The sequence below is a fragment of the Carex rostrata genome, chromosome 17 (assembly GCF_964058835.1).
Source record: "Carex rostrata chromosome 17, lpCarRost1.2, whole genome shotgun sequence".
NCBI classification, from domain to species: domain Eukaryota; kingdom Viridiplantae; phylum Streptophyta; class Magnoliopsida; order Poales; family Cyperaceae; genus Carex; species Carex rostrata.
In genome coordinates, this window is record NC_135934.1 from 3910201 (window position 1) to 3937159 (window position 26959).

Genomic DNA, 26959 nt, shown 5'->3' on the forward strand with positions numbered 1-26959 from the left:
AAAGAAACAATTAACCTTTTCTTCGCAGAGAAGAAAAAAGAAAGGCGAAAATTGAAGTGGCATGCTACTGTGTGTGATAGCACCTCAAACGCTTTGTTCCCTTGTTTGTTTTGTTTGATCATTTCTCAACTAAGCGCATTCATGGATGAAATAATTCTTTCTTGGAAAATTGAAGACATATGCAACCAAAACCTTTACAAAGATCAGGTAATTTTTCTTTTTGAATGTTGAGAATCTGATAACATTTGCAATAAATTCTGAAGTGTGCGGGAAGCCTACTTTGATTCTTATTTAAATATTTGCAATAAATTTAAGAAATGCTACAATATCCAGCATAAATTGAAAATTTGCAATACATTTTAGCACATTCCATATCAAGACAGTTGCGTTGGACAAGGGGATTTAGAGGATTTTGAAATAAGTTCCATGTCATTTTGTTTATTTTGGGAAAATGCACATTTTGAAACATAAGTTGCAAAAAAAAGTACATTTATAATTAAACCTCTTTTAACATTTGGTTTGATTTCATAAACAAGATGCATATTTCTTTAGTTATTATGGTTATATTAAGATCAATACCAGTACATATATGAAATTACAAAATGTATAGAGTTATAGATGGTATAGATTATTCATGCCTGAGTGATTAGACTTTTAGTAGCTATACATGAGGTTTGAAAATGTCAACCATGGAAAAATTTGATAAAAATGGAAAATCAGAAGTATACTGATGATTGAGACAAAGCCAAGCAACATAAGACTGTAGTAGGAGCCAAGATGAAATGGCAAAAACAGGAAGAATAGCAGGAGCTGATTTCACAGGATATACATATCCTATTCTCTAGACTGGTCATAGAAGCTTTTGTACTCAGGATAGCAGAATGGTGGTAGGGAGTAGCGGTTTTCCTAAAAAGAAAATTTACATGTAATGCTCCAGAAATTTGTACCTCTGCCTACGGCCTTTTGAAAAAAAATAAAAATAAGACTGTAGTAGACACAGCGTCAATGCTATTTTTAAGTATAATATTCCTATTTAAAAATGTCATTATGTACAGGTCCATTCTATAAGTTATGCATGCATAGATATTTGGCAGGTCTGTGTCAGGATATAAATCATGAGTGTTCTTTTTCTTTTCTTATTATCCAGGTCCAGAAAATTCCAGATGAGTTTCAGTCCACCAACGAGTATTTAGAATCATATACTCTTCCTCTTATTGAAGAAACTCGGGCAGAGTTATTTTCTGGTCTGGAAACGATCTCCGAGGTCCCTTGTGCCAAAATACATGACATAGCATTGCATAATACCAAACTCGGACTGGGTTTTAACATGGATATCCTTGCAGACGGGTTTGCTGGTGAAACTGGGTCAACTGACAAGTATGAACCAAAGAATGGTGATGTTTTTATATTGTCAAGCTTGAAACCGGAGTCCATTGATGACCTGTTCCGATATGGTGTCAGTTATTGTTTGGCCATAGTAAAGAAGGTAGTGGAGGTTGAGTTAGATAAAGATAAAGTTAAGGTGAAGCGGTTTACTATGAATGTGTCCCCCACGATGACTTCAGATGATGAGATAGAGAGATGCACCTTTGCTCTCTACTTGACAAGTACCATAACAAATTCCCGTATTTGGAAAGCACTACACTCCGACGGGGTTGACCCAAATTTCACACTTCTCAAGAAAGTTCTTTCCAGAAATCAAATGGTATGCTTCTTTGTTTTGCATAGTAATGAGTGGTATTATATTTTCATTTGGAAATTCACATTGTTAGTTAGAGAAAACCATAATACTGACTTTAATTTTGTACAAGTGTGTGTGCCTATTACCTTTATACATGTAGTGACTGATAGTATGTAGACTGTATGGCAGACTATATCTCTACTCGAGTAATTATTAGTTTAAGCACAATTTCTTGAATGCTACTCTGACACTTTCTTTTTTTTATCTATAATATGCAGGAAGAAAGTTTATATGGCAGCACCCTTGAACAGAACAACCCAGAAATGACTAGGCTTCTAGAGCAGCTACTGCCAATTGACCTCAATCTGTCACAACTAGAGGCGGTCAAATCTACCATCTCAGATGTCCGATGCAACAAATTAAGTTCTATAAACCTTGTGTGGGGTCCACCTGGCACTGGAAAGACGAAAACTACTGGTTCAATTCTTTGGTCCCTCAAGCAGTTAAAAATCCGAACACTCACATGCGCCCCCACTAATGTTGCCGTTTTGGGAGTTTGCTCCCGGCTGATTCAATTGCTCAAGAATTTTGATGGGGATAATGGTGATTCAATTGGGCCCCCCCTCTCTCTAGCAGATGTTGTATTGTTTGGTAACAAGGGGCGCATGGACATTGTTGGTGATCTAGAGGATGTTTTTCTAGACTGCCGCATTGATCGGCTTGAGAATTGCTTTTTACCAAAGAACAATTGGAGACGTGGAGTGGCTTCAATGATTAATTTTCTTGAGGATTGCGTTAACATGTATGATGTGTACGCGGCAAAATGCAAAAAAGATAACCAAGATAGCTTGGGCTTTGGGGATTATCTGAGACAGCAATTTAAAGAGCTTCAAGAATATCTCACCAGTTGCTTTCGAACAATGTTTGTTCACCTGCCGAGACGGTTTCTCTCTTCTGAAAATTGCACGCGCATTGTCTCACTAACGGATTTGCTTAGAGAACTCGGTAGTATGCTATCAAGCAGTGTTATAACAGAGGAGCAACTAAAGCAGACTTTTGGGACTCCAGTATGTATATTTTCCACACGGGGGAAATTATTTGATGCCCGAGAAGAGTGTCTCAAACAATTAAGGGACCTGCACGAGAATCTTACACTCTCTTTATCATCTCTCAAAGGTTGTACCAAAGGCTTCTGTCTTCAAAATGCAACCCTTGTGTTCTGTACTGCCTCGAGTTCTTTCTCGCTTCATAGTGAACAAACGGGTTGTTTTGATGTGGTAGTTATTGATGAAGCGGCCCAGCTAAAGGAATGTGAATCAGTAATTCCCTTAAGGCTAAATCATGTGAAGCATGCACTTTTAGTGGGTGATGAATGCCAACTTCCAGCACTTGTTCATAGCAAGGTATTTTTTTTGTTCTTAGCTTGTGCATTTATTGATGAACAATGGATTCCAATTTATGCAGATGATGTATATATAGATTATTTTTAAGTGGCATGATTTTTTATTGATTTTATGGTTGAATGGTTAGTCAAACCTCACATCACAAGTTTAGTCCTAATTTAGAAATAATTTCCTCCTAAAACAGGAAACACCTAAAAGTGTTTAAAAGGGTAAAGAAAAGACATTATGTGCTGTAATACAAATAATGGTACTGATGATTATTCAGAGGTTATTTTATATCACCCAGAAGTAAGCACTGGATGTATATTTTGTGGCATTTATCTTTCGTTTTACCTGTTAACTATACCAGTGCTGTTTTTTAGTCAACCCAGAGTATTGCATCTTTGGCACCATCCTGGTGACATTTTGTATTATTGGCATAATTTGCATTGAGTTAGTGGTTCTTTGAATATGGTTGGATATGATAATTTTTCAAGGGAGATATGTTCTCCCTGGCTTGTATTGAAATACCAGATTATTGGTTACTGTTATATCCATGGACTAATTCATCAGTTTAGTAATTTCTTGTTTCAGTGAAATGATATCTCTATAGTATTCTAGAAATGAGGTGTACACAAGTGGCATCACATTGCCCTTCTCTCTCTCTAATTACTATATTTTTTAGACATTAACTATGATTTTTCTGTTTTCTCATTTGTAGGTTAGTAAAACAGCTGGATTTGGAAGGAGCCTTTTTGAGAGGCTGGTATCGCTCCAGCATGAAAAACACCTCCTAAACATTCAATACCGCATGCACCCTTCCATAAGCCTCTTTCCAAATAACAGGTTTTATGATGGCCATATTTTGAATGGCCCAAATGTTTTGAAAGAAGGATACAACAACAATTACATGGATTTCAAATACGGAAGCTATGCTTTTGTACATATTGCTGATGGAAGAGAAGAAAATGATGAAGTGGGGAAAAGCTGGCTAAATTGGGTTGAAGTTGCTGTTATTGTGCACTTGGTCAAAAACTTATACGAAAGTACGTTGCTTTGTTATCAAATCAACTACTGCAATAAATTATGTATTAATTATTTACTTGTTGCTCGAAGTGTGATTTTGTGTATTCTAGAAAATTTGTCTTTCCAAATAAATCCTAAAGTTCATTGTATTTTGTTTCACCCTGGCTACAGTGATCTTCCTCATTTCTATCTTGTAATTTAAACTATATTAGATTAGTTTTTTCTAAAATTTCTCTGAGGTAGATTTCTTTCCTTTTGTTTAATGGATAGTTATGTTCCGACTTTCTGAAATATTTAATTTGTTGATGCATGTAGGTTGGAAGAGAATGAAAGGAAAGCTTACAATTGGTATAATTTCTCCATATGCTGCACAAGTTAGAACAATTAAAGAAAAAATTGGTCGGAGGTATGATAATCATGAAGGATTTGAAGTACGAGTGAAGTCGATTGATGGCTTCCAAGGACAAGAAGACGATGTTATAATACTTTCAATGGTCCGATGCAACACTAAAGGAAGTGTTGGTTTTCTGTATGATAATCAGAGAACTAATGTTGCCGTTACAAGAGCACGGTACTATTTCTTACTGAATTTAGTTTCCATTAAGTTTTGCAGGAAAAAGCATTCACAGTAGCATACTGCTTAGTTTTTTTCCCTTTTGAATTACATATGTGTAGACATTGCCTCTGGATAGTAGGAAGTGCAACTACAATGTCGAATAGTGAGACCGTATGGTCAGAGATTGTATCTGATGCAAAACAGAGGGGACATTTGTTTGATGCAAAGGATGCTGAGGACTTGACAAATTTGATTTTAAATGTCAAAAATGAGCTGGACCAACTTGCGGATTTGTTGAACCCAAATTCTGTCCTGTTTAGCTCAACAAGGTGGAAGGTATGGAATAAAAAGACTGCATTTAAACAAAAGAATAATGGTTCAAAAATGAATTGTATTGATTCCTTTGTTCCTTTGGGCCTATATTGGTGTTACAATTTCATTCGAGTCCCTAAACTCTTCTATAATTCCTATCTTACCAAAAGGACCCTATAGTTCTATATAATGCATAAACATACATAAATCTCAACATAAACATCATATACTCATATGTCAAAACCTCAATTAATCTTTGGGTTAATATAGATATATATTTGCTATATAAATATTTAGATCCATGTTTAGTCTCAACATGCATAGAAGTTCGCACCACTTTAATTAAATTTATTGATTGTTTTGTCGAACTGTTCATATATGGGTGACATTAGCATTTTCCTTGTAAACATGGTGAAAATGATTCCATGTAAGTGCTATGTCGTCTCTTTACTGTGCATCTGTATGGATTACAGATGAAAAAATAAACTTGGTTTCCTATCTATGAAATTTATTTTCCTCTTTTGTCAAACTGTAGCCTTCTGGTACAAAAGTATTCTGGTTCTGCCCCTGATATCATAGTGCCCTAATTTTATTTAGAAAAATGAAATCCCCTTGCATAGTAGGGTTTGCTTTCTGTTTTACAACATCTATCCTGTCTTTGGACCTTAATTGCACAAATACTACCAATTTAATCCCCTAGTCTTTATTTACCTGAAAAAATAATTTTTTTCTTTATCATGCAGCTCGTTTTTAGTGACGAGTTCTTAAGATCTTTTGCGAAGTTAAGGTCGAAAACCACCAGAATGACCAGAATGAGTTTGATTCAAATGTTGTTGAGACTTGCTGGTGGTTGGAGATCTAAGAGGAGGAACCTCAACATGGCAGATCGTCCTTTCCCTCTTGCTAAAGTTTACGTAGTGGCTGAGCATTGCCTTGTGTGGAGTATTGACTTGCACAAGGATCAACAAGTATGTACTCAGATCATTAAGTTGTGGAACCTCGTTCCACTTGCCGATGTTGAAGGATTACTGAAGCGCATGGATTATATCTTTTCAATGTACACTGATGCTTACATGGAACGGTGCAAAACCATTTTCCTTGAGGCGTTTGTTCCAATTCCCAAGCTCTCTAAGTTTTTGTATTTTCTGTTAAATTTTTCTTTAATTATTCTGTATTTGTATTGTATATGCAATTTCTGTGTTTATCATTTTTCAATCTGATCAGGACGATTGAAGTTCCAATGATGTGGACAGATGGGCATGAGATAGCTCAATACAGAAAGAACAATCAACATGAGATCACAGGAGAGGACCAAGATCATTTTGATACCAATTCAAGTTTTCTAGAAGATTCCAAAGTCAACGAGAGTCTTGTTTTGATGAGATTCTATGCTTTATCGTCTGGTGTGGTTAAACATTTACTCATGGCACGTGATGGTTCAGATATTGATATCCCGTTTGAGCTGAATGACCAGGAGATGGAGATAATCCGATTTCCTAATAGTTCTTTTATATTGGGAAGGTCTGGAACAGGGAAGACAACAGTTCTCACAACCAAGTTGGTTCGAATGGAGCAGCAATTTTTTGTTGCATCACATGGAATGGGCTCTTCAGATGAGGGGCCTTCTGGGGTTGTTGAGAGGGCCCATGAAAATGAGCAGATTGAGGAGAGCACTGAAGTTGGTTTCATAAAACAACTTTTTCTCACTGTTAGCCCAAAGCTTTGCTCCGCTATACGTGGCCAAGTTAATAGGCTTGTAAGGTATAGTTACTCTTTGTTCTCTTCTTCCAAGTTGTATAATCATTGCGCTTATAATAAGCTTGATGTTGGTTAAGTTTAATTAAATTAAAATTATTATATTAAAATAACTTATTGGGATGCAGTTATTTGAAAGATCCTCCATTTGATTAGATAGCAACTACTGAACTGAATACTTAGATGGTGTATGATGTCTAACTTGAACTTTTCTAATTTCATCATATTTGTTGAGTTAGTTTGAAATGCTCATTTGTCTAAAGTTGATTTCTAGGAAAAAATGAATTGTATTTTCCTTTGTTCTCATACAAGCCTATATAGGCGTTACATCTTTCATTCAAGTCCCTAAACTTTTCTATAATCCTTTTTACCAAAAGAACCCTATAAAACCCAAAATACCGAAAACATACAATAAATCTCAACACTCCCCCTCAAGATGGGCAAAAGATATCCATCAAGCCCATCTTGTCACATAACCTAGCTAGATCTATCGAGCTAAGTCCTTTGGTGAGGCAGTCAGCTACTTGATCTCCCGTAGCTACATGGCTCAGCTCCAATAGTCCACTTTCCAGCTTTTCCTTTATGAAGAACCTATCGATCTCCACATACTTGGTTCTGTCATGCTGCACAGGATTGTTGGCAATGCTGATCGCTGATTTGCTATCACACCACAACTTCATTTTGGCTCCGTGATTTACCTTGAGATCTTCCAGTAACCTCTTCAGCCACAGCATCTCGGCAACTCCCAATGCCATAGCCCTGTACTCAGCTTCTGCCGTCGATCTCGCAACAACCGGCTGCTTCTTGCTCCTCCAGGAGACCAGGTTGCCCCCTACAAACATGCAGTAGCCAGATGTGGACCTCCTGTCATCTTGGCAACTAGCCCAGTCAGAGTCACAATAACCCTCAATGTTCATGTGCCCATTCTGCCTGAAGATCAAGCCCTTCCCCGGTGCACTCTTCAGGTACTTTAGGATATGATACACTGCGTCCATATGGCCCTTCCTAGGGTTATGCATGTAGCGGCTCACCACGCTTACTGCAAATGAGATATCAGGATGAGTGTGACCCAAATAGATCAATCTGCCTACCAGTCTCTGGTACCTTTCACGATCAACCTGTTCTCCTGCCTCTGCACTCATCTCGGCCTTCACATCAATTGGAGAAACTGCAGGCCTGCACCCTAACATGCCTGTCTCACTGAGCAAGTCCAGGACATACTTCCTTTGAGATAGAACAATCCCCTCTACTCCGCGAGCCACCTCAATCCCAAGGAAGTACCTAAGTTGTTCCAGATCTTTTACCTCGAATTCCTTCCCCAATTTTGTCTTCAATTGTGCAATCTCCCCCTCATCATCCCCGGTAATGATCATATCGTCGACATACACAGCCAGCATAGTAATGTGACCACCATGTTGTCGAAAGAACACCGTGTGGTCGGCATTGATTTGCTGATAGCCCATGCCTACCATAGCCATCCTGAATCTATCAAACCAGGCCCGAGGGGACTGCTTCAGCCCATAAAGAGATTTCTTGAGCCTGCACACCTTACCCTCCGTTTGTTTTGTGCCAAAACCCGGTGGGACCTCCATGTATACCTCCTCCAACAAATCACCGTGAAGGAAGGCATTCTTCACATCGAGCTGGTGCAACTTCCACCCCCCATTCGCTGCTAAGGAAACAAGTGTCCGTACTGTGCTCATCTTCGCCACGGGTGCAAAGGTCTCATCATAGTCGATACCATAAGTCTGACTGTACCCCTTCGCCACCAATCGGGCCTTGTAACGCTCAACACGACCCTCTGGGCTTTGCTTCACAGTAAATACCCACTTGCATCCAACTGCCTTCTTGTCTGGTGGTAGTGACACAAGCTTCCAGGTTTTGTTCTTAGCGAGAGCCTCGAGCTCTTCTAGCATGGCTGCTTTCCACTTTGGATCCTCCTTAGCAACTTGCCAACACTTGGGTAAAATAACAGAGTCCAACGATGCAATAAATGCTCCATGTGCTGGTGATATGCTAGAGTAAGAGAGAAACTGGGCAATGTCATGTGGAAAACCATAGCGATCAGGAGGATGTCCCGCATTGGACCGAGAGGTCCGTCTCAATGACATGGGAGTGGGAGGAGAATCAAGAGGAATTATATCACCTGAGTACTCTGAATCTGAGGTGGATGGTGTAAGTGCCGCAGGAGTCGAAGTAGGCATGGACAAGGGACTTGGCACAGGTGGCACTGTAGGCACGACTCCCTAACTCTGCTTATTTCTCCTCACATACACCTCACGGTATCTCGACTCCCCTTGAGCCTGAGTGCTACCACCTTCGGGCTCATTTCTCTCAACTTCCGGCTCACCCATAGCCGAATCCTCCCTTTGCGGCTCAACCCTGGCTGAATCCTCATTTTCCGACTCAACCCTAGCCGAATCCTGCTTTTCCGGCTCAATCCTAGTCGAATCCATCAGTGGGCAAGGAATACCACTCACACTCACCATCCTCCTCTCACCATCACTACTACTCTCCCCCTCTCGCCTCATACCTCTTGTATCGAGCGAGTCTCCAAAGGGTGATGTAGTCTCTGAGGAGTAGTAAGGTTCGAGCTCACGAAATGTAACATCCATACTCACAAACAATCTCCTCTCTACTGGACTCCAGCACACATAACCCTTTTGAGTACCAGAGTAACCCACAAAGATGCATTTCACTGCTCTGGGATCCAACTTTCCCACTGTTGGTCTGTTGTCTTTCACAAAGCACACACAGCCAAATACCTTTGGAGAAATAATACCCCCATTATCTCCTTTCAACATCACACACGGAGTCTGCCAGTCCAACACTCTAGATGGCATTCTGTTGATCAATTGTGCGGCTGTCATGACTGCTTGTCCCCACAAATGTTTCGGAACATTCATGGAGGTCATCATGCACCGGGCTACCTCCAACAAGTGTCTATTCTTCCTCTCGGCCACTCCATTTTGTGCTGGTGTGTAAGGGCACGTGGTCTGATGATGTATCCCATGAACTGACAAATACTCCTCGAATGCCTTGTTTGTATATTCGGTCCCATTATCGGATCTCAGTGCCTTCACCACAGCACCGAACTGAGTCTGAGCCGCCTTATGGAAATCCTTGAAGCAAGCAAGTACATCATTCTTGTTTTTCATCAAGTACAACCATGTGACACGAGAATAACAATCGATGAAAGTCACAAAAAATCTATACCCATTTATCGAAGTTGTTGAGCAAGGCCCCCACACATCCGAGTGTACCAGATCAAAGGCATGAGAACTCCTACTTCCTGAGCTTGCATACGAACTCCTTGTGTGCTTCCCAAACTCACATCCATCACACACAAGTTTCTGTTTGTCAGCTTTCTCATACTTTGATGGATACAAATGTTCCAGTAGGCTGAAGGAAGAGTGCCCCATCCGTCGATGAATCAGAAGCAACTCATCCTCCATACTCACCCCAGATCCTCCTGCCTCCACTCTATCGACCACAGATGCCAGCGCTGTGTCCATACCTTTTCTATCCATGTACCACAACCCATCACGCCATGTGTCAGTTCCAAGTATTCGACCTATCCCCTACTCCTGAAAGACCATCTTTGGAATATCAAAGGTCACAATGCATTTCTGCTCACGAATAATAGCACTAATGGACACCAGGTTTACGGGAAAAGAAGGAGCATGCAACACATTTGTCAGAGTCACTGAATCGGTACATCTCACAGTACCCTTACCAACCACGGGCCGGACAGTACCATTGGCTATCTGAATGCTATCTGGGACTGCTAGGTGAGTATAGGAAGAAAACTCCTTAACAGCACCAGTCACATGGCGAGATGCACCAGAGTCTACTATCCAATCTGGTAATCTAGTAGTGGGTTTAGAGGCAAGAGCAAGTGTGTCAGCGACCACACTCTTCCCCTCACTTGCTCCTTTCTGCCTCCTCCTGACTATCTCCAAAATCAGATCCTCCTCGGATAACCCCACAATAGCTTCTTTCGTTTCATTTGCAACCATCAGATTTGCCCGGTTGCCTCCTCTTTCACCTCTTCGGCCCTCACGGCCGCGTTCACAGTTCTCAGACTGCCCCCTCCTACCTGTATCTCTCTCCTTTGGTGGTTTAGGGCAAGCCTGCTTCAGGTGACCTACCTCACCGCATCTGTAACACCGTCGAGGCTCGCCTCTAAACCCTGTGTTACCTATGTGACTTGAGTTGGAGACCGCTAGTGCTGACTTCACCCCTGGAAGTCCTGCTGCCCCAGCCTGTAGCCTAATCCGGCTCTCCTCCTCAGTCAAGTACGTAGCTGGCCCTTCGAGTCTCATGTCGATAGGTGGCAGCTTCGCACAAGCCTTCGCAAACGCATTGCCAGTCTCCTCCTCTGACATTGATCCGAGTCCGAATCCCTCCTATTACTCTCTTAGACCCGATCTTACACTGTTAAGATCGAGATCCATATTATCTCCCCCTTTCTTCTTCTTTTTCTTGACCCGATCTTGATCCCTCAAGACGAGATCCACATTATCTCCCCCTCTTCTTCTTCTCCTTGACCCGATCTTGATCTATCTCATCAAGATTCGAGTTCAAAGCCCGATCAAATCTCAATCCAAACCCGCTTCTCGGGTATCGTGGGGTAGAGGCCCCCCACGCCGGCCAAATCAACACAAAGAAGCTACCTTTGGTGGCCGGCCGACTTTAGAAGAAGAGAGCACCGAGCGGTGCGGTACTGTAGCGACCCGGTACTGTAGCGATCAGATACTGTAGCGGCGCGGTACTGTAGCGATCCGGGTTAGGTCAGCTCTGATACCAAGTTGATTTCTAGGGAAAAATGAATTGTATTTTCCTTTGTTCTCATACAAGCCTATATAGGCGTTACATCTTTCATTCAAGTTCCTAAACTTTTCTATAATCTTTTTTACCAAAAGAACCCTATAAAACCCAAAATACCGAAAACATACAATAAATCTCAACATCTAATATATTTCTTAGGCGGTGTATGGTAAAGTTTATCAGTGAGTAAATTCTTCAAGTATGCATTCTTCTTTTAATCTTCACATAGATATATTGTTTCAGCATTCTTTCTATAATTGTGCTTAATCTTGTTTGCTATGCATGAGAGAGAAGTCTTTAATAGATTACATGTTTAACTCTTTTCTTTTTTTCATTTTTAGATTCGCCAACTTTGGTGAGCTTTCAGGTCCTACAGATCTTGTCACCATGCATGATGTCATTGATAAATTAGATGAATTTGCTGATATCCCCGATCAGTTCAATGCTTTAACTCGGGACCATTACCCTTTAATTATAACATTTCGGAAGTTCCTTATGATGCTGGATGGAACAATTGGATCTTCTTTTTTTAATAAATTCTACTCTGACTGGGGAGTATCAATGGAACAGGGAGTTTCAAAGTCCCACACCCTACAGTCCTTGATTCAATCAAAGGAGGTCGATTTTGATAAGTTTTATGGTTCCTACTGGCCTCGTTTTAATGAGCAGCTGACAAAAAATCTGGATGCCTCAACTGTGTTTACGCAAATCATTTCACATATCAAAGGTGAATTTGGTTCTATTGAGGGTGCCATTGGGAGGGAGCAGTATGTATTACTTTCTGAAAAGAAAATCTCTTCACTGAGCAGTGAAATTAGGGAGAGAGTATATGGCATTTTTCTGGAATACGAGAGGAAAAAACGAGCTGCCAGAGAGTTCGATTTGTCAGATTTTGTCAACGACCTGCATGACCGTCTCAACACTGCTGGTTACTTGAGTTGCAAGGTCGATTTTATATATATTGATGAAGTGCAGGACTTGACAGTCAGTCAGATAGCACTGCTCAAGTACATTTGTAATAATTTCCGAGATGGATTCGTTTTTGCTGGGGACACAGCACAGACCATAGCAAGAGGGATTGATTTTCGGTTTGAAGACATCAGATCTCTCTTCTACAAGGAATTTCGGTCTAAATTGAAGGGAAAAGAGAAGGAGACCCGTTTGTCTGACATGTTTCAGCTGTGTGAGAATTTTCGTACTCATATTGGGGTCTTGAAATTGGCACAAAGTGTCATAGATCTGTTGTACTACTTTTTCCCATTTTCTGTAGATAAACTGAATCCCGAAACCAGCCTAATTTATGGGGATGCCCCAGTGCTTCTAGAATCTGGGGATGGTGAAAATGCAATCACTAAAATCTTTGGGGAAAGTAAGAGCTTCGGTAGAAGGACAGCTGAATTTGGGGCAGAACAAGTCATATTAGTACGTGACGACTCTGCCAAGAGGGAAGTTCTAGAGATTGTTGGTAAACGAGCGCTTGTGTTGACAATAATTGATTGCAAAGGCCTCGAATTCCAGGTATTAAGAAAATGTATTCCTTCTCTCTTATTTATAGTTAATTAATTTGCAAATTTTTTAGTAACTAATTATTTTCTCTTTCCTTGGAAATTGATCATTCTTTTAACATTTATATTACTCTTCTAATTAAGTTCTGAAATTTCATTTCTGATCATATACGTGGATAGCAAAACCTTGGAATTTCTTCATATTAAAATCTATGGATCTCCAAATTAGAAGTTTTTATTTTCATATGACTTGAGCACTGAATAAATTTATAAGAGTATGGATCTAAGGACATTTAATTATTGCAGTTGCCTGATTTACTAAAAAAAGGCTTATAGTTCAACATTTTCTTATGCATTTTGTTATATCTACAGGATGTCCTGTTGTACAACTTCTTTGGTTCATCACCCATGGAGAACAAGTGGAGAGTTCTCTACGGGTATTTGGAAAATGAAGATATATTGGATCCGTCCATGACAAGAGCATATCCTAGGTTTGACGTTGCCAGCCACTATCTTCTTTGTTCAGAGCTGAAGCAGTTGTATGTGGCCATAACTCGAACAAAACAAAGGTTGTGGATTTGTGAGAATTCAATGGAATTTGGTAAACCTATGTTTGATTATTGGAAGAGGCTGTGCCTTGTGCAAGGAACTCAGTTGGATATGAATTTTGTTGAGGCCATGCGGACAGCAAGCACTCCAGATGAATGGCGGGTCCGTGGCATTAAGGTAGGGTTATTTTATTGCTTGGTTTATGTCAATGAAAGCAAGTCAAATGATTGATAAATAATTCAAGATTGAAAAATTTAACAACTGTTTCTATATATCTCTGTTTGGGTATCGAAATGGAAGTATAATATAGTTGATCGTCTCTTTCTTACTATTAGTCGATTAGAATTCACTAATGATGCTTAAGGAGAGTGATGTCATATTGCTACTTATTTTGCTTAGATCCAAATTGATTTGAAGGCTTGTTTTTCATTAATTTTGTAGTGACGAACTAAACTTTTGGTCAAAATTGTTTCTTGTATTCCCCTAGAGTATAGATCACTTTGAAGTACTCTATCAGACTTCTTATTTGCAAAACTGTTTTCCTTTATCTGTAGCTTTTCAATGAAAGACAATTTGAGATGGCAAGGATGTGCTTTGAGAAAGCTGGAGATGCGTACAATGAAACTTGGGCAAGAGCAGCAGGACTATTTGAGAGGGCTGAGCGTCACATTTTCACAAACTCGGAAAAGGCTAATAGTGCCCTACAAAAAGCAGCAGACTTGTATGAAACAATACAAAAGTATGACAAAGCTGCTGCCTGTTATATCAAACTTGGGAATTATGCAAAAGCAGGTAATGATATTAGCTCTTTCGATGTTTTGTCTTGTTTTATACTTCATATGGTCATTGATACAATGTTGTTTAAGATTGTTTTTTTTTCTTATTTAGTGTTGGCACTTTTTGTAGGAGTTCTAACTAGTATTAAATTTTCAAATATCTGCTTCAACAAGGAATTCCTAAAAAGCATATCTGACTCGAGAGCCAAAGAAGTTCTTAATGAACAAAGTCAAACGGCTGGAGGAAAAACATTTTTAAGTTTTAATATTAAGTCGGGGCCAGTGGCAGGATTTTAACTACGGGATCATTATATACAGAAAGTCATTGCTTTCTCTGGGTTTTTTTTTTTGGAAAGAATTGGAGGTCAGTTTAGAAAATTTGATTAAGCATATTTTAATTTCTTTTTTGAAAAAGAATGCGTCAATTAGCGCCCATTCTCTCTTACTGTCTCACCATGGATACTAATGAACATATACTGTTTAGAAAAAATAACCGGTTTCCCATCTTTTGACCGTCCCCACATTTCAATATTCCTCACCAATGTTGGATGAGGACCCACAGTACATGATGGTAAGTGAAATTAAAAGAAAATGGTTCAAAAAATTAATTGTATTGATTTCTTTGTTCCCTTGAGTCTATATAGGCATTACATTTTCCTATAACTTCTATAATGTGATAAACATACATAAATCTCAACACTCCCCCTCAAGATGGGCAAAAAATATCCATCAAGCCCATCTTGTCACATAACCTAACTAGATCTATTGAGCTAAGTCCTTTAGTGAGGCAGTCAGCTACTTGGTCTCTAGTAGCTATATAACTCAGCTCCAATAGCCCAATTTCCAGTTTTTCCTTTATGAAGAATCTATTTATCTCCACATGCTTGGTTCTGTCATGCTGCACAGGATTGTTGGCAATGCTAATTGCTAACTTGCTATCGTACCACAATTTCATTTTTCCTTCGTGCTTCACCTTAAGATCTTCCAGTAACCTTTTCAACCATAGCATCTCGGCAACTCATAATGCCATAGCCCTGTACTCGGCTTCTGTCGTCGATCTCGAAACAACTGGCTGCTTCTTGCTCTCCCAGGAGATCAAGTTGCCCTCTACAAACATACAGTAGCCAGATGTGGATCTCCTGTCATCTTGGCAACTAGCCCAGTCAGAGTCACAATAACCCTCAATATTCATGTGCCCATTCTTTTTGAAAAATAGGTCCTTCCCTGGTGCACTCTTCAGGTACCTCAGAATGTGATACATTGCGTCCATATGGTCCTTCCTAGGGTCATGCATGTAACGGCTCACCACACTCACTGCAAATGAGATATCAGGACGAGTGTGACCCAAATAGATCAACCTGCTTACCAGTTTCTGGTACCTCTCACAATCAAACTGTTCTCCTGCCTCTGCACTCATCTTGGCCTTTACATCATTTGGAGACACTGTAGGCTTGCACCCCAACATGCCTGTCTTAGTGAGCAAGTCTAGGACATACTTTCTTTAAGATAGAACAATCCCTCCTGCTTCATGAGCCACCTCAATCCCAAGAAAGTATCTAACCTGTCACAGATCCTTCACCTCGAATTCCTTCTCCAATCTTGCTTTCAACTGTGCAATCTCCCCCTCATCATCCCCAGTAATGATCATATCATCGACATACACAACCAGCATAGTAATGTGACCACCATGTTGTCGAGTAAACACCGTGTGATCAGCATTGATTTGCTGATAGCCCATGCCTACCATAGCTTTCCTGAACCTATCAAACCAGACCCGAGGGGACTACTTCAACCCGTAGAGTGACTTTCTTTAGTCTGCACACCTTACCCACTATCTGGTTTGTGCCAAACTCTGGTGGAACCTCCATGTACACCTCCTCCAACAAATCACCATGAAGAAATGCATTATTCACATCGAGTTGGTGTAATTGCCATCCACCATTCACTACCATGGAAATCAGTGTCCTCACTGTGCTTATCTTCGCCACTGGTGCAAAGGTCTCATCATAGTCAATGTCATAGGTCTGACTGTACCCCTTTGCTACCAACCAAGCCTTGTAGCTGAATTCTGCTTTACTGTGAAGACCCACTTGCATCCAACAGCCTTCTTGCCTGATGGTAGTGACACTAGTTCCCAGGTTTTGTTCTTGCAAAGGGCACTGAGTTCTTCTAGCATGGCTGTTTTCCACTTCAGATCTCCTTTAGCAACCTGCCAACACTTAGGGATAGAGACAATGTCTAATGATGCAATGAATGCTCCATGTACAGGTGATATGTGTGAGTAAAAGACAAATCTGGCAATGTCATGTGGAAAACCATATCGGTCAGAAGGAATGCCTGTATTCTCGCGAGGAGTCCTCCTTACCGATAGAGGAATGAGAGGAGTAGAGAAGAATCATATCACCTGTGTATTATGGGTCTGAGGTGGATGGTGAAAGTGTCTCAAGAGTCGGAGTAGGCAGGAACAAGGGACTTGGTACAGGTGGCACTGTAAGCACGGTTCCTTCATTCTGGTTCTTTCTCCTCACATACATTTCACCATATCTCCACTCCCCCTGAGCTTGAGTTCTACCACCCTCGGGCTCAATCCTCTCAACTTCTGTCTCAATTCTAGCCGAATTCTCCTTTTCTGGCTCAACCACAGCCGACTTCTCCTTTTCCGGCTCAATACCACCCACACTCACCGTCCTCCTCTCACCATCACCACTACTCTCCCCCTCTTGCCCCATACCTCCTTTATCGAGCGAGTCTTCGAATGGTGATTTTGCTTCTGAGGAGTAGTATGGTTCGAGCTCGTGAAAAGTAACATCCATACTCACAAACATTCGTCTCTTAACTGGGCTCCAGCACGCATACCCCTTTTGAGTGGCTGAGTACCCCACAAAGATACACCTCATAGCCCCTGGATCAAGTTTTCCCACATTGGGTCTGTTGTCATGTACAAAACACAGACACCCAAAAATTTTGAGAGGAATAATATCTCCATTCTTACCTGTCAGCATATCAATTGGAGATCTCCAATCCAATACCCGTGAGGGCATCCTGTTGATCAAATATGCTGCTGTCAGAACTGCTTGCCCCCACAAGTACTTTGGGACTTTCATCGAAATCATCATACTCCGAGTTACCTCAAGGAGATGCCTGTTCTTCCGTTCCGCCACCCCATTCTGCTCTGGTGTGTACGGACACGTGGTCTGATGCTGTATTCCCTGAGATGACAAGTATTCCCCAAACGCCTTATTAGTGTACTATGTCCCGTTGTCAGACCTCAATACCTTCACAACTGCACCGTATTGAGTCTGAATCATCTTGTGGAAATTTTTAAAGCAAGCAAGCACATCACTCTTATTTTTCATCAAGTAAAGCCAAGTTAAACGAGAAAAACAATCAATAAAAGATAGAAAGTATCTAAATCCATTCAAGGTAGTTGTAGGACAAAGTCCCCATACATCCGAATAAATCAAATCAAAACTACAAGACCTCCTACTCCCAAAGCTAGCATAAGAGCTTCTGGTATGCTTGCGTAACTCACACGCATCACACACTAATTTTTCCTTGTTTGCCTTTTCAAATAAAGGCTGATACAACCTACTCAAAACTGGAAATGAAGAGTGACCCAATCGCCTATGATGGAGCAACAGTAGGTATTCCACACTTCTCTCAACAATGGATGAGAGGGCCGAGCCCATACCCTCTTTATCCATGTACCACAGGCCTTTATGCAGTGTGCCAGTCCCAAGTTCCTTGCCCGTCCCCTTCTCTCGGAGATAATGACACTTATAGATAGAAGATTCACAGGAAAAGAAGGAGCTTGCAAAACATTAGACAAAGTCAAAGTGTTGGTACATTTCACTGTACCCTTACCAACCACCGGCTGGGCCGTACCATTGCCTGTCTGGATGCTCTCTGGAACCGCTAGGTGAGTATAGGAAGAGAACTCCTTAGCAGCACCAGTCACATGGTGAGATGCACCAGAATCGACTATCCAATCTGGTGATCTAGTGGTGGATATAGAGTGAAGAGCAAGAGTATCACAAGTACTTGTGGCTGAGTAAGCAACAGAAGCAAAGTTACCCGTGGTGGATGCATCATCGACTGCACTCTTCTCCTCACTTGCTCCTTTCTGCCTTCTCCTGACTATCTCCATGATCAGATCCTCCTCAGATAACCCCACAATAGGTTCCTCTTCCTCTGCAACCATTAGATTTGCCCGGTTGCCTCCTCTTCCACCTCTTCGGCCCACACGGCCGCGTCCACGGTTCGCAAACTGTCCTCTACCACCTGCATCTCTCTCCCTTGGTGGCTTAGGACAAGCCTTGATCAGATGACCTGTTTCCCCGCAGTTGTAACACCTACGAGTCTCCCCCTTGGCACCTGTCATACCTGAGCTCGAGGCAGCCAAAGCTGATCGTGCACTTGGAGGTCCACTCGGCTCAGCATGTATCACCATGCGACTCTCCTCCTGCATCATCGCAGCAATCATCCAACGAAGGGATCTCCGTTTGAGCTAGGAGAACTGATCTCCTCTGATCAAAAGCCGAGTTCAGCTGAGCCAGGAATTGCATAGTCCTCATATGTTGAATGAACTCCTCCTTCTTGCAGCTTGGATCACTACAGCACAACCCCTATGAGAAGTGATCAAGCTCTACCCATAGCTTTTCCATATTCAAGGAGTAATCCTGAATCGATCTATCACCCTGCACCACAGCCAATACCTCTTGCTGGATCTGGAACACCCTCATGTGGTTCTCAGTCCCACCATAGGTCCTCTTCAGCTTTGCCCAGATGTCCTTCACAAGTCGAATGCCATCTACTGAAGAGGCGATCGATTGTTTCATCGAGTTGAGCAACCAGGTGTAGATCAGAGCATGTGTGGTCCTCCACTCCTCAACTTGAGCAGTAGCACTCACTGGCTCATTCTCTGTCAGATACCTCTTGAGCTTCCTCCCTTCTAGAGCAGTCTCGATTCGACGCGACCAACTCAGATATGAGGCCGGTCCATCAAGGTTAAGCTCCACAGTTTGGAGATCAAACTTCACCTGCGGTGGATCACGTGCCAAGGTACTAGTCTGGACACTGGCTCCCTGTATGAGACCAATCAACACCTTTAGAACTTCCGGATCAACACCCGTCAGGCATTCTAAAGCCCCTTTACCTTCCGAACTCTCACTTGACATCTCTCAAAGGATCCAAGTCTCGATCACACAGATCACACGTGACTTCCTTCCCTTTCTTGATCCGATCACTCGTAAAGACCCGATCTTGAACTCTCAAGACGGATCTAAAACATCTCCCCCTTTCTTCTTCTCTTTCTTAACCCGATCTTGATCTACCTCATCAAGATACGAGCCCAAACCCGATCTCGGGTATCGTGGGGTGTAGGCCCCCCACGCCAGCCAAATCAAGCAAAGAACTACCTTTTTAGAGGCTGGAAGGGCTAGAAGGTGGCTGAAAAGAAGAAAAACAGCCTCAAAAGAAAGAAAGGAAAAGAGAGAAGGTGGCTGATCGGAGAGAGGCGGAGCTACAGTGCTCGACCTGAGATAGAGAAAGGCAGGGCGAAGAGAGAGAAGGCGGACCGGAGCAGCTAGGTGGTGGAGCGGACCGGCTAGGAGGCAGACGGCCAGCTCTGGGCGGATCTAGGTCAGATCGGACCTAAGGCATGCCAGTAGCGGCTGGGCCGATCAGACCCAATCAGAGGCGGCAACCCCACTGCCTGGGCGGAGGCGACCCAATCTGGGCCGGCGACGGCGGTTGGAGACGCAGGGAGGCAGCGGAACTGGTGGTGGCTGGTCTCTCTGCTACATTGCGCGAGCGGCTACTGTAGCGCTACAGTAAATTCGGAAAAAAAAGAAGAAAAATAGAAAAAGAGGTTAAACCTAGGTCTGATACCAAAAAGAAATGGTTCAAAAAATGAATTGTATTGATTCCTTTGTTCCCTTGGGCCTATATAGGCATTACATTTTCCTATAATTTCTATAATGCGATAAACATACATAAATCTCAACAAAATTTGTATGGAAGGGCGGGGGGGGGGGGGGGGTTGGGGTGGAGCTTAGGAGCATTTTATCATTCTTTTAACAATTATATGACATCAGTTTGGTTTGGTACTTTTCTTGATGCTTAGGCTTAGTGACCTTGATCCTAATCAGATTTTGCAGTTATCTTACTGTATCTTGCTTTTATTTTGTCAGGTACAATTTACTTGGAAAAATGCGGCAGGCTTGAGGATGCTGCTGACTGCTTTGAAATGATAAAGTGTTGGCCAAAAGCTGCAGATTTGTACTTCCAAGCAAATTGCTTCTCGAAGTGTACATATGCTTGCTTAAAAGGAGACCTCTTTCATGCAGGCTTGATCTATTTGGATAAATGGCAGCTTCAAGAATCACAAAGTACAGATAATTTAGAAGCTATCAGAAATGATTACATAACGAATTGTGCGAATCACTACTTTCAACGTGAAGATTTTAAGAACATGATGCATTTCGTGAAGGCATTCAAATCAATGGAAGAGATTCGTAGATTTCTAATGGCAAAAAAGTTTCTTGATGAACTGTTGACTCTTGAGTTGGAAGCTGGTAACTTTGTTGAGGCTGCTGGACTTGCACAATTCAAAGAAGATCTTTTATTGGAGGCAGATGTTTGGGAAAAGGCTGGTTCATTTGAAAAGGCAACCCAACTGGTTATCTTAGATGTGATCATGAAATCACTTTGGTCGCATGGAAGCAAAGGGTGGCCTCCAAAATCTTTTCCAAAGAGTGAGGCTCACTTCACAAAGGCGAAAGGTCTGGCTAAGAAGGTGTCAAATTGTTTCTACAATTCAGTTTGTTCTGAGTTGTACATTTGGGATGAAAAGCCTAAAACTTTTTCGAAATTGTCGAAGATGTTACATGAAGCTCAGATGCAGAAAAACACTCGATTAACTTTCCTGTCCTTGCGCTCCCTACTTGACCTTCATCTGGCTCAAGAGAACTCTGGTTATTTGTTTGATTCAGAGCCTGCCTTGGATTTGGAAAAGTGGTTTCATGAAATGATGGCTCAAGGGAGGGTATCCTTGAATACATTAATTCACATCTGGGTTCAATGTCGGGAATCTGCTACAGAGGTTAGCTCATCATTATTTGAGGAGTTGTGCCATGATTATCTGGGAGTGAGAAAAGAGGATAACTGTGGTGAATACTGTGTTCTAAATCCTAATGCCTGGTGGATTGGTGGTGGGGTAAGAGCCTCGTTGAAGAAGTCAAGCAGTGGCAGATATAATTTGATGACGAGTGAGAAATACACTTCATCTGCTGCAAGTTATTGGAAGAGTGAGATTTTCAATGTTGGTAAAGCCGTTGTGGAAAAATTGGATTATCTTCTTAGGTCCTTTAGCAAGCAAACATTATCTTCCGAAACCAGAGGAAGGATTTCTCTTTCAGTGTACGAAATTATAAAATCTCTTCAAGAAACCTCAAGCTATAAAGATAACAATATCAATTTCCAGGGCTATATGTTATCAGTTGAGAAATGGTTTTGGGATGCAATCTTTCCGTGGGACTCAAAGAACAGAGCTACACAGGGTGCTCTACCTATCATTGATTGCCCAGCTGCTGCTGAGTTGGTTGATGAGTCAGTTGACCGATTTCTGAGCCGTATAAGTGGCAAGTTCACCTATGGGCAGTTAGGAAAATTGTCCATGATTCTTCTCTTGAGTGGAAAATTACCTGCAATTCAGTTTGCAAAAATCATGCAATGTACAGAAAATATGCCAGAATGGCGGGAGTTTTTTGGTTCTCTGGGAGTTTTCTTCAATAGTGGTTTTGAAAGGATATCCATGGTCATAAACTTCCAAAAATCACTTCAAGCGACATTCAATGTGGACTGGAGGTTGGAATCTGACTACATGTCTCCACATTGTTACCTGTACCTTCTAGAACTCCTTACCTTCTTTGCCTCATCTTGCCTTGGATCTGCTGGTTACATGATTACCACACGATCTGTACTTGCTGAGATCATGAAGTTAAGAGGTTGTAAGAATTTTCTGGATTCATCATTAGATCAAATGGTTCGAGGAGCTGGGAAACCATCTAATTTACCTAGCTTGTTTGAATTTATTGTATATTCTGTTAAAAAGCTTCTTTATAACAATAGGGAGATGTGTGAATGGATAAACTCCTGCTCCCTTCCAGGAAACTTTTACCGTCAAATGGTGCTGAGATTAGCTATCATTCTGCACATGCCATATCTGAACACGAACAAGAGTTTGGATATTCATAGCGCTGGCAAGTTTCTGTCGAGCTGTAATGACATATCACGTGATTTACCAGGGCAATTTTCTAGCAAGCTCAACCAAGCCAGAAACAGCAGGAAGAGGCATCTCAGTCTCATTGCTTTTGCGAATGCTTTTGCATCTGTTGGAGATCCTTTGGTCTTTATCAGCACAAAGAAGGATAAATTTGTGTTTCCTCCATCCAATTTCTTTTCTTTTTGCTGTGACGAGATGAGGAACAAAGACCATGTCATGTCAGTTCTCTTTCCAAGAAGTACCGGCCCTGATGTTACACCATCTGTGGTGAGTTGTACTAATCTTCCATCTACCACTGCAGTAGCAGATGTAACTGAAGGTACACAAGACGGACAGGGCAATGCGGAAGAGAAACTTGTGAAAGTGCTTCAAGCATTCCGACAGTGTGAAAAGGTAAAACAGTTGTATTACTGATACTTTTATTCTATTATTTTGAAGACTGGTGCACTCGTTACAACAAGGTACGTGGTACTGTACCATATCACTCCAGGCTCCATCCCTGCATGTTATGGTTTTGGTATTGTGCCTCTTGTTTGTACCTATCATGAGCTGAGCTCTATTAAATTTGCAGATCGCACTTGGACTTGCACAGAGGCTAACGACTTCTCTACCTTTTTTTTTTTTGTTTTGTAGAAAGACATCGCAGGTACCATAGATGTTCTTGGTGTACTGCTCTCATGGTTTCAGGAAAATAAACCTCCCATGGGTTTCTATGATCAACTTGTTGAAGAAGCACGCAGTGTTTATGACCATTTTGAGAAGATTAATTTCCCGTAAGGATGCCAATTTCCATGTTTCACTTTATTTTACTTTTGTGAATTCACTTATTGTTTCACTTTTTTCTTATCCTGTATAATTTTATGATTTCCCAATATTGTTCTTGTGGGTCACAACGAATCTACAATATAGGTGTAGAAACTGGAAACACAGTTATAGTGCATTGATACTTTCGCTTTCAAGTCTTTAACCTTTTTAAGAAGAAGAGTATCCTATCAAGCAAAGGCATTTTCTGCAAATAAAATAGAGTAGTAGGTATAATAAATTTTGAAGGAACAAGTCATTACCCCTTTCTGGAAATGACCCTTATCTCCGGTTGGTAAGCAAACATGCTCCCTTCCAGATTTTTTTTTCTTTTGTTTGCAAAAGTGGCTCTGTAGCGGAAATAACTAGTTTCTATTGATTTTGAGAGAACAGTTTGCTATTGATGGTTTACCGACCTTATATATTTTGGGTGCTATTGACTCTAAGCAAAATCCAAAGCATGGATTTTTCAATTCAAACCAAAGAGCCTAATGATGAAGGGTATATTGTACCATCTTAATCCTGCTACAATTAGTCTTTATTTAGATAAATCATTTTTCTTTTGCATGTCCACAGATCAACAATTTTTGAAGTCAACCACAAAAAAAATGATTGATTGCGTGTTCAGAGAGAAATGTGGATAACTCCCCAAACTTTGTGGTGGTCTATTCTCAAATGACATATTAACTAATTCTCTGTTCCCACGTGAAACCACCTCTTTGGATGTCCAAGCGGAATTGAAAATGATTCTTACCCACGGGATAATACACCCAAATTATCTCTGAGAAATTTCCAATTCAAATGGTTTTTTACTATGTTTCCTTGTTTGGTTGTCAGGGCTAAGGAAAAGTACTCTTCTCCAAGCCTGGAGGCTCTTTATTCCTATTGGCAAGATGGTGAGGCAAAATTGAATTTGATCATAGATACACTTGTTTCCGAAAAAACAAGTAAAGAGGCCTCAGAGAGAGATGCAAAAGATGCAGCATTGGAAGACAGAAAGATTGTGGCTCCCACCGTTGTAGTGAAGAAAGAGGTTAAAGAAAAGGAGCTAGTAATGGATACTCCCACAGAACATTTCTGGGAAGAGCTTGAAGCATTCCAGCAGAGAAGTTATCAGAAGGTACATAATTAACACAGCACTATTTTGTTATTTATTGAAGTACAAATATTAGGGCAATATACATCTTTTTAATTACTATTTCTCTTATGTTATGAAGGATGATTTGAAAAGCATTGCCAATCCTCTCGTGGCTGCCCTTTCGTTGTTAGATGAAAAAGAATCTTTGAGAAGTTTTGATGAGCATCTAATTGAAGAAATGAAAAGCGTCTACAATTCTTTTTCAAACTTACTTGCTAGGTAAGATTTCTTTGGATCAGCTCTAGCATCATTTTTACTCTTGTAATCGATTCCAGTTACCTATGCATGTAATATATTGCCTGTCTGATTCAGATCTTGCAGCTATAGGATATAAAATATGTACACGAATCTAAGCATGTCGTTTTTCTTTTGTGCTATTTATAATTTGTATTACAGAGGTGATGGCCCTACTTTGGAGGATCTATATTCTCGATGGCCACATGGAGAAATAAAATTGAAACTAATCATCGACACACTATGGAGTGCTCATGAAAAAAAATTCTCTGATAACAAAGAGGCTTCAGAAAAAAGATCTGTCGAAAACAAAGTGGAAGAAAATGTTGTTGCCAAAACCGGTCCGGGATCTTCTAGCAAGTCCAACATAAACAAATCAAAAGGCAAAAAAAACAAGAAGTCCAAGAAGAGAGGGAAAAAGAACTAAGGGCTAGTTTTTATTTTTATTTTTTTGTTTTTGTTTTTGTTTAAAAAAAACTCTATTGCATGGCTCTCTATAGAAGCTTAGGTTTTAATTATTACCTCCCATTTTGGTGATGTAAATGACATTCTCTGTGATGCTATTTTGAGGATATTTTCAAGTTACCTAATTTTTGTCAAACCGGTCGATTGTTATGAATTGTGATCTGATTTTCAGGAATAACTCTACTGGTGCTTACAGAGTTACATAATTATGTTCGTTACAATAAATACCAAAAAGAGCATAAAGCATAAAATGCCTTGGTCGAAATTTTCAAACTCAATACCATGCTAAGCATATAATTGCCAATTTTAACGCAGCGCTAGCTCATAACATTTTCCCAGAATAAGCTATTATTCGTAGGAGTGTATTTGTCGAAGACATTAAATAGTTTATTCGGAGAGAATTCACATCCCTCAGGTTACCTGACTGAGTACAATTAAATCAGACGGTCCAAAATTAGAATTTTTAATTTTGCACGAATCTCAAAGTACAAATAATACTGCCCCTTCATCATCCTGAACAGGCACCGACTGATAGTAAATCTGGGCCGTCCATTTCAATTTTATTGAGTCAGGTACCTGAGAGGATATGAATCCATTTGGAGATGGGTGATGCATCATGGGGTGTGTCTAAGAATCTGTACTTACACAAATTAAGAAGGAAAAAAAAAAACCAGGTAATGATTATGATCATTGCAATAGAAGTTTCTTTTTTTCCTATAACTATTGCATTTTTTTTCTTTTTGATAAAATTAAGGCAATGCAATGCCCGTTTTAATATATTGAAACTGGAGGTTAATTTACAAGCAAAGTTGTCTGTGTTTAGCAACTACTGAAATATAACTATTGCACTTTATATAACTTTAAAGTTTTGTGAACTTTATTCATTTAATTAAGAATCTTAATTTCTTTCCGCTTTAAGTATTTAATTAGCTTCTTAAGGTAATGTTTGGTTGTTGATTAAGTTACTCTATCTTTCTAGGCATATTAACTTAGATTCTTCACATCTTACTCTTCAGACGAATTAATATAAGTCATCAATTTAAATTACCAAACGAGATAAAAAATATATAGATTAAAATGGAGTAAACAATTTAATCCACATTAACTTTACTTCACACGATCAAACATGACCTAAGTTTTTGATACTAATTCAACTAGCTAGGTTTCGTCTCTAATAAGTGTAGTCTATTTAATATTATCATCGGTATTTTTTATCAACAAATTATATGGGGTTTCATAAAATATGCTGTCTTAATTACTAACAGATGGATCAAAGGCGGATCCAAAAGGTTATATAATCTAATGTCAATGAGATTTTAACTATTAATACATCTTCAAAATTATTTTACTTTGACAAAAAAAAAATTAGATCTTCGTATGACATTGTGATTTTGAACTATAAATACATCTTCAAAATTATCTAAAGATCATTTTATTAACATAAAGTAACAAAATTATTTTGAACTCAGGATGGGCGTCTTTAGATGAAGGTGACACAAAATTATTTTGCTTTATCTATTTGAGATGTACTGTAGGATTTTTCTGTAGGGTTCATCGTTTATTTTGTATGTTTTGTTTTATTTATTTTAACCAACGTAAATAACAAACTAAATAACAAAAATAAACACGACTTATTTTTCGACCTTAATTAATCCAATTACTTCT

At 40.3% G+C, this 26959-nt stretch overlaps 1 protein-coding gene across 1 annotated transcript; it reads left to right on the forward strand.

The window, feature by feature from the left end:
* Positions 1 to 72: 72 nt before the first annotated feature.
* Positions 73 to 25430, forward strand: LOC144568534 (uncharacterized). Its single transcript, XM_078318897.1, has 16 exons — positions 73 to 207; positions 1148 to 1705; positions 1960 to 3084; positions 3785 to 4109; positions 4405 to 4660; positions 4765 to 4981; positions 5701 to 6062; positions 6182 to 6718; positions 11884 to 13060; positions 13420 to 13773; positions 14151 to 14388; positions 20564 to 23049; positions 23290 to 23429; positions 24295 to 24577; positions 24675 to 24814; positions 24992 to 25430. The coding sequence occupies exons 1-16, from the start codon at positions 142 to 144 to the stop codon at positions 25254 to 25256; spliced, it is 8529 nt and encodes a 2842-aa protein (XP_078175023.1). The 5' UTR covers positions 73 to 141; the 3' UTR covers positions 25257 to 25430.
* The last annotated feature ends 1529 nt before the right edge of the window (positions 25431 to 26959 follow it).

Excerpts from the sequence above, each read along its gene's own strand:
- LOC144568534 (XM_078318897.1), top strand. The coding sequence starts at position 142 with ATGGATGAAATAATTCTTTCTTGGAAAATTGAAGACATATGCAACCAA. Across the intron at positions 3,085-3,784 it reads CAGCACTTGTTCATAGCAAG|GTTAGTAAAACAGCTGGATT; the intron begins GTATTTTTTTTG and ends TCTCATTTGTAG. Across the intron at positions 4,982-5,700 it reads TTAGCTCAACAAGGTGGAAG|CTCGTTTTTAGTGACGAGTT; the intron begins GTATGGAATAAA and ends TTTATCATGCAG.